An 8,657-nucleotide genomic window follows, 5' to 3' on the forward strand; every position below is an offset into this window, starting at 1 on the left:
TAAGGTAGGGATTTCAGGCCATTTTTGGAAATCAGTGGAGGATGCTGTGGTTCAATCGATCACAAGTTTTGCGTCTCCATCCTGGCCACTGCCCCTCACCTCTGACCAGTATGGATGGAGGGCACAGATCTCTTGCCATTGCTGGGCAAGCAACTCAAAGAAGGACAAGAGGAGGCCAGGACCAACCAAGCTTGGCTTGTTTCAATTCCAGGCAAACACTAATATCTGCAAACCCTCAATGGCCAGGCCGGCCCCATAACTGTTTGGGGTTTGTCACTTCCTGTGCTGCATGCGTTCAATCTCCAACTGTGACAGCACAGCAAACCGAGATGACCAACCCATCGGGCACGCGCAGATACAATGGAAAGAAGAGTCAAGCCTAGCGATTTTCCGGTGAAGATGAAGCCTCGAATGAGCCCAAGTCCAGTCATCTCTAAATCCAGAGCCTCCACATTGCCTACAATCAAAAGCAGGTGGTCTGATTACCTGTGAAATCAGGAATTTTAAATGGCCAAGACTTACCATGAAAATATGAACAAACCCCTATTCCTTAGGCACGATTACACCATGTCTATTTCTTTCGCCTCTGACACTTCGTTCTGAAAAGGTAACCCATGTCTGTCTTGTTAAGGAAAAAAAAATCACAGGGATTTTTAAAAATAAGATCAGAAGTATCCAGAAATGTATCATCTGTGCCACTTCTCTCAAAGCCAGAAAACCAGAACATCCCTGTTCCCCAAACTGCTGCCCTCCAGGAGCCATGCTCTGCAGTTGCTCTGTGGGCCTGACCTTCAGGGCTGAGCTGCCATGGGGTGCGGGGGGCAGGGGAACAGTGTTACAACAAGGTCTTTCTGATGTGATCAGTCATATGCCCTTGAGCAGAGACAGGGCTCAAGACGGATCTGTTTTATATGCATTGCCCTTACAGATTTATGCTATAAGACAGTTATCATCTGTTGAATATGCACAGCTCCATCGTGAGCACAGAGGCTAGCTACCCAACATATATATTAGATCAAACAGAAAAGAAATATTGGCCAGAACCCCACGACATTACATTCAAAACCAAAGAAACCAGGCAACAAAAGTTAGAAGCTTAATAAAATTTACGTGAAAACTGACAGCCGTGGACAGCCTCCTTAGATATCCTATCAGATGTACCATCTGAGACAACAAAAGAATGGCCTGATAAAAGTGGTTTTCTAGGGATAGCGTGTTCTACATCTGATCATAGTTCTGGAAAGATAAAATTAAAATATATGTACATGTCACCAACCCTAAGTCCATGCCTGTTTTTAAAAATAAAACATTCTTTCCAAGATTGCATAAATTCCCACTGGTCTCTGGATGCTGTCTCCGCTCCTTCCCAGGGCTTCTCCTCCAACTCTTCCCTAACGTGGCGTCCTGAGCCCTAAGCTGCGTCTCTTTTCCTGAACAACAAAAATTCCAACTTTCAAGGGTGGGCAATGACATTTTCTCAGGCCCGAAGGAGCGAGCACAGAGTCAGCCACGACTGAACAACCAAGGAGTGAGCAACCATCCAGGTGCATGTAAGAACTGCTGATAGACAACAAAACATGCACTGCTTCCTCTGGGCATGGCAGGGACTCTGATACTCTGCTCGCAGATGGTCCAGTCTGCCTGGACTAGGTGGGGGAAACCGGCGGTGATGGCTGTTAAGCTCATCCTCAACATGCCTGTCACCAGGTCCTGGAACTACTCTTGCCAGGAATTAAGGAGGGACCATTGCATGTTCCCACGTGACACTGGCAGCCTCTGGAACTACTGCATTCATTCATCCCTAAATTACTAAGCTGTTACCGTTGAGTCGCTAAGTCCTGTCCGACTCTTTTGCCATCCCGTGGATTTGCCCACCTGATGTGAAGAACTGACTCACTAGAAAAGACCCTGATGCTAGGAAAGATTGAAGGCGGGAGAAGAAGGGGACAACAGAGGATGAGATGGTCGGATGGCATCACCGACTGGATGGACGTGAATTTGAGCAAGCTCGGAGAGTTGGTGATGGACAGGGAGGCCTGGCGTGCTGCAGTCCATGGGGTCGGAAAGAGCCGGACACGACTGAGCGACTGAACCGAAATGACTGCATCCTACCAGGGTCCTCTGTCCAAAGGATTTTCCAGGCAAGAATACTGGAGTGGGGTGCCATTTCCTCCTCCATGGAACCCAAGTCTCCTGCATAGGTAGGCGGATTCTTTACCACTGAGCCAGCTGGGAAGCCCTAAATTACTAAGATCCTACTCCAAAACAGCGCAGAAGTCAGTTATTGGGCAGCAGCACCTGAAAGTTAAGTCTTTCTGGTTTTATCAAATAACTCCCAGACGTCCTAAAAGATACGCGCCCCACCCCCATCCCACCACTCCGACCATTCTAGCAAAGACGAAATAATTCTCTGATTGTCACATCTCTAATCTCCCTCTAAACTAACAACGCCGCAGAAAGAAAGAAACTATGCTAGCAGGGCGCCACAGCTGCTGACAATCAGGTAATCTATTTGCCCGCAGGAAAACCCGAGACACGTGTGCGGCCCTTTATTCAGGCGTTCCTGGGCGCGCACCCGCCTCTCGCAGGCGCGCACACACACACACACACACACACACACACATTCGGGCGCTACACACACAGCTGGCGACTTAGTTTTGTCTTCCTGCGAGCGGCTCATCCCCAGTCCTAAGCATTTCCTCCGCCTGATCGACTTCCCCGGAACCCGCGCCTCCTCCAGCCTCCGCGCCACGCACGTGGGAAAGCGCGCCCGAGCGGTGCCAGAAGGGAGGAGGGAAGCGTAGGTTTGGGGAAGGCCAGGGATGACGGAGGCGAAAGCTCCGAGTGGGATGTGGGATCTCGGGTCCCCGGGGGCGCCGTAGGTACCATGTAAGCTTCCGGGATGAAGAAGGGGCGAGGGGGAGAAAAGCAGCGGGGGAGGGAAGGCGAGAAGGGGCTGGGGGGAGGTGGGGAGGGGTCGCTCACCCAGAGTCTTGACGGCGATCTGCCTGGTGAGGGGCGGCGGAAGGTTGATGCACACCAAGTCCACGTCCTGATGCAGCAGCACTTCGTCAATGCGGCTGGTGTAGAAGGGGACGCTCATCTCCTTGGCCAGCTCCTCCGCTTCCTCCTGCGTGCGGCCCCACAGCGCCTTCACCGCGAAGCCCTCGTCTTTCAGCAGCGGGATGATGACACGGGCCGTGAGGCTAGTGCCGAACACGCCTACCCCGGGAAGCATGGCTGCTCCGATCCGCCTGGTTCGGCGTTAGCTCGGGATCTCCGCTCAAACACGCGCACGCACACACCACACACAAACACACACGTACACACCCCTCTAGACAGTCTGGCACCCGGCTCGCCGCGGTGCGCCAGCCACCGTGCACTGGGCAGGGCGCCCGGGTGCCCAAGAACGCACCGAGCTGCAGGAGCAGCGGGCTCGGGCGTCTCAGCACGGTGACCGCTGCAGTGTCCGCCACGCGAGGCTCCGGTCCTTCCCAGAGGCGGCGGCAGGCACCCCGCCGGGGCGCCCGAGGCCCCGAAGCCCCGCGGAACCCGGGCTCAGGCGGCTCCCCCTCGGCAGCGCGGGCCGGTTGCGTGCGCCCCGCCGAGGCCGCTCCATGGCCGGCTCATCCCCGCGCGCCCGCGCCGCCGCAGCCGGGACCGGCTCTCTCCCCCGCGCGCGTTGTTTACCGCAGCCGGCGAGTTGCACGCACAAGCCTTGACCGGACCGGCCAGGCTGCGGGGGGGTAGGGGTCCCAGTCCTCGCTGCCCGCCGCTCCAAAGGAAATAAACCGGCGGCCACCGGGAGGCCGGCTAAGCAGGAGGCTCGGAGGGCGCCGGGCGCGGATGCGGAACGGCAGAGCGGCGGCGGCCACTACCCGGCGCCAGCCTTCTCATGCTGCTGCCATGTTCGCTCGCCGGGCGGCCGGGGCCGGGCTCCGGGCTCCCGGCTCCCGCGGGCGCGAGGGCGGAGTTGGTGAGTTTGGCTGTCAGCGGCCGGGGGAGGCGGGGCCCTGGGGGTGCCTGCCCCGCCTCCGCCCCAGCGCCGCTCGCCATTGGCCGCCGCGCGCCGCCCCCGCCCCCGCGCCGCCAGGGCCCGGGGTGCGCGCTGCGCCCTGGCCAGCACCCGCGCGGCTCCTCCCCGGCCCCGCCTCGCTCGCCTGCAGCTTCGCTCATCTCCCGGTTCTTCACCCTCCGCCACCTCCTTCACCCTATCCTCGCCTCTTCCCAAACCCCGCCCCGAACAAGCCAAAATAAGTGTATCGAGGCAGGGCACGCCCCATCAGGCTAGTCGTCGGTGCCTTGGAAAAGAGCAGAGGGCGCCGGGGCCCCGGCGGGAGGCCAGGGGAGGCGGCCAGGTGTGAGCAGCGAGTCATTACTACCTCCGCTACGGGAACGACGCTGGACAAGCTCTCCTCGCATGCTCCCTTAATCCCCACACCAACCCTAAAGTTATAGGGAAACCCATAAAACCGATGATGTAACTGAGTCCTGGGAAGATTCAGGGACTCGCGCAAGGTTGCACAACAGGTAAACCACAGGCCTGGAGTTGGAATCCCGGCTCCGGAGCTTGGGCGGCGAGCCGGGGGCGTTCTCCTCTCCAAGAGGGCCTCTGATCGTGCACCACCCTCTCCAGGCCGCGCACGCAAGGTCCAGCCACCTGCCTCCCAGACAGTCTCGTCTTGATAAGTTCTGCTTCCCAGGGGGGCCGGCGGCCCGCCGTGGAGAAAGGGGTCCCCGAAACGGCTGCGGCACGTGTATGTCGCTTCTGGGTTTGGAAACAAGAGGGGGTCGCTCGGCCAGAGGACTCGCCAGCCTCTTGCCTTGCGCTTTGGCTCCTTCACCACCACTTTCCGGGCCCTCCACTCGCTTGTCCCCGCACCTCAACCCTCAGCTGCCTCCCCGAGCCCTCGTGGAATAGCCGTGGCGGGCAGGCCGAGGCTGACCCCGCGTCCCACAAGCGGTGGGGACCTTGCGCATGAATGGTTTCCTGCCCTATCTTCGACACCCCTCACTCGGCCTGCCTGGCTCGTAGTAAGCGCTCCATAAACATCTGGTAAATGAATGAATGAATGCTCACTGAATGCCCGCTTTGCGCCCACCTGGTCCTAGGAGGGTTGACTCAAGCTGAAAGGCATGGGACCTGGCCTCTAGTTCAAAGTCTCTGGAAAGGTCGGGCATCCTGTCAATTTCGTCTTCAGCACTCAACGTGGCACAAGGTCCGCCTGAACGCATGAGTGAAAAGCATAATACTCGGAAGCTTTAAAAACAGCTTATAACAACTGGCAGTGAGGCGGGGCGCGGTGGAGAGAGCAGGATACCAAAAAAAAAAAAAAAAAAAGCTTGTAACAATGCAGGGAGGAGGCTGACCTCAGGGCATTAGAAGAAATGCACGCAGGCCACAGGGCTGGGGCGGCTGAGCAGAAAGCGGTGTGGCCATCAATACTGTTAGGCTTCTTGAGAGCAGAGGTTTTCCAAGAACAGAGGCAGGCATGCCTACGGCGGGGGGCAGAGGGGCAGGCATTGAGGTTAGACAGGAGACAGACTGAGTGACCTGGCAGCTCAGTACCCAGAGGCCAGGTCACTCATCAAAGATAGCACCACTCATAGGGAACAGGGGACATGGGGCTTGGCATTGGGGCTGGAAACAGAACTGGAGCATAGGGTTGGCACTTGGCTGGGCTATTAATTAGCTATGAAGCAAACGAGTTCACCTCTCTGGGCCAGATTCTGTGAAATGGGAGTAATCATGGTATAGACTGCTAAGGATTTGGGAGGATTATATGAGCTAGTTTTATAAAGTCCTTAGCGTTACATAAATGTTAAATGAATGTGGAGAGTGGGTCTTTTATCAACATCGTTCCTTGATGTGATGTGAGAGATGCTTGTACATGAGCAGCAACATCTAGCCAATAAAAAAGAGTTGTGATTCTGTTCTTTTAAAGGGAAGTCTATCCCTAGCTGCCGTGTGAATAAAAATAAACCTTCCATCTACATGATATGAAAAGAAAATGATCACATTTGATTCTCATAAGAAACGTGTAAAATAAACACGACCCCCATTTCACAGAAGATAAAACTGGATCCTGGCGGCAACTCAAGCTTACGGTCTAAAACAGAAGGCTTCGTTTCCAACCCACCTCCCAAACTATTGCTCCTTCAATTATCCCCATCTCGACAAATGGCACTGCCAGCCCACCAGTTGGCCAAAAGCCTTGGAACCATTCAGGACTCCTCTCTTATACGCTCTACAGCCAAGCATCAGCACATGTCTGCCCTTCTTGCACAGCACTTCCAGAGTCTGACCGCACCTCTGCCATTATGGGGAACCTGATTCCTCCTCATCATCACTACCTGGACCACGCCATCTGCCTCCTCAATGCTCTACCTGCTTCTGCTCTTGCTCCTCATTGTATGCTCCACTTAGCAGCCAGAGTGATCTTTTCAAAGATGAGTCAGATCGTTTCCCACCAGGCTTAACATCTCCCATGGCCTCAACATCTCCCATGGCCTCAGGATGGCCTGAAAAGCTCTACCGGACTCACCCACCAACCCCCCTGCCTCATTTGTCTCCTGCCAGTTTCTGCCCCACACCCTACACCCTAGCACACTCGCTGCCTCACTGTGCACTCCACAGATAGCCTGTCCTCTTTCCCGAGGCCTTTGAATTCACATTCCTCTGCCCACTCACACCCCCCACTCCGCCACATATCCGTGTGGCCCACTCACTGACTTTACCCAGGCCTCTTCTCAGATGTCCCCTACTTGGTTGCCTTGCCTGACCATCCTGTCTAAGATGAGCTCTGTCACGTTTCATCCCTTTGTCTGGCTGTATTTTACTTTCTAGCTCCTCTCACCACCTCGCATTGTATTAGATCCCTGTTTATCTGTTTATCATCCATTTGTCTCAATAGACTATTAAACTCACTGAGATTAGAAGCTTGTGTGTCTTGTTCATTGCTGAATCCCCCAGTGCCTAAAATTTGTATCTGGCCTCTGCTGGACAATATATATTTGTTGGACAAATGTTTACTCATGGTTCTTCTAATAACCATGTACTATTATGAGGATTGTGTAAGTTCGTATTTATAAACCCTTTAGAACTGTGCCAAGTGCCATGTGCAAGAATGGTTCAGGCCCTGGGGAAGTAAGGCTGAGGACCGTGATGCTCCTGCCCCTGGTGGCCTGTTGATTGGGCACATGAATTACATGGCAATATAGCCACCAGGGCCAAGGTAGGGGCCTACAGAGGATCACCTGGGAGCAGAGAAAGGCTTTGAAATCAGATTGGGAAGCCTTGGAAGACTTGCAGAGAGGGGAGTGGGCTGGACCCAGGCTTTGAAAGACTTGCTGGAGTTAGCTAGAAGAAAGAGGGGAGGAGATTCCAGACAGAGGGAGGTGGAAAACAAGCTAACTCAACATGGGAGGGTGTGTGGAGGAGGCCAAGATGTGATGCGGAAGTACTGAAAGACTTCGAGCAGACAGTGCTCAGTCAGATTGCATTTGAGAACCGTTGCTCAAGGCTCTGTAGTGGAGGGTAGATTGTACTCATCACAGCCCTGCAAGGAGACCACTGCAGTCATGGGAGAGTGAAGGAAGGGATTAAATGAAGGCAGCGGGCAGGGGGCTGGAGATGCAGCCACAGGTGCCTGTGATAAAACCGGGCACTTTGAGCTATTGTTGTTTAGTCACTAAGTCGTGTCTGACTCCTTTGTGACCCCATGGACTGTAGCCTGCCTGGCTCCTCTGTCCATGGGATTTCCCACACAAGAATACTGGAGTGGGTTGCCGTTTCCTTAGGGAATGAAATCTCCGGGGCATCCTTGCTAACTGGATGTGGAAGTACGTGAGAAGCAGTTGGGGCAACTTCCTGTCCTGGGAGAGTGGAGAGGCTGGGTGGACGTTTGTTCTCACCAGCTCAGCAGGCTTGATCAGTACTGAGCTGGGAGGGTCACACATCGATTCTGAGCTTCTGATAACACAGACCTTTGACCTTTGAACCTCCGTGCTTATACCCATGATACCCTCCAAAACATCTTCTGGCTATTCCATATCTGCTCGCAAAATCCTCTCTCACCTCGATCCTGAATCCCAACACAACCTGACATTTTAAAATAGTTCTGAAAATAGACCTAGAATTTTCTTTCCCCTCAATCCGTGGATTACCTGCCAGCCTCTACTGTTTGCATTTGGGTGAAGATTTGAGGCCCATTTTAATTTCACGTGATTGTCATGTGACTCCAAACAGAGCATCCTAAACCTTCTTTTATAAATAAAAATAGAAAGGATTTATTTTTTATTCGCAGCCCTCACATGATTATGAAATGGAATTTTTCTCATATTAGTTTAGTTTTAAGGATAAGTTTAAATAGTTTTCATTATAAAAATCACTTACACACATTACAGAAATTTCAGAAAACAGGGTGACATCCACCTTAATCTCTCTACCCTTACAAAGCTCCTGTAAATAATTTGGTTTATTTACTTCCACAATTTTGGAAATACTTTGATGACAAAGAGAAAGCCTTGCTATTTAAATCTGTTTATTTCTTTGATACAAAGTAGAAACAGGCTTTGGTTATTTTTAGCTGAGTTATCCATAAATACTCAATATCCTTATGAATCTTAGTATTTGTGGAATGAAATCCTTTTGCACT

The 8,657-nt window shown here is 53.2% G+C and overlaps 1 protein-coding gene across 1 annotated transcript in view; it reads right to left on the reverse strand.

Annotated features, from left to right (window-relative positions):
* GFOD1 (Gfo/Idh/MocA-like oxidoreductase domain containing 1) overlaps nucleotides 1-3,985 on the reverse strand; it is a 103,657-nt gene extending 99,672 nt beyond the window's left edge. Inside the window, exon 1 of the mRNA XM_005904492.2 lies at nucleotides 2,986-3,985. Within this exon, the coding sequence (XP_005904554.1) occupies nucleotides 2,986-3,238 (253 nt within the window). The 5' untranslated portion in view covers nucleotides 3,239-3,985. The remainder of the gene's footprint in view (nucleotides 1-2,985) is intronic.
* Nucleotides 3,986-8,657: the final 4,672 nt, after the last annotated feature.

The sequence above is a fragment of the Bos mutus genome, chromosome 23, assembly GCF_027580195.1.
Source record: "Bos mutus isolate GX-2022 chromosome 23, NWIPB_WYAK_1.1, whole genome shotgun sequence".
NCBI lineage: Eukaryota > Metazoa > Chordata > Mammalia > Artiodactyla > Bovidae > Bos > Bos mutus.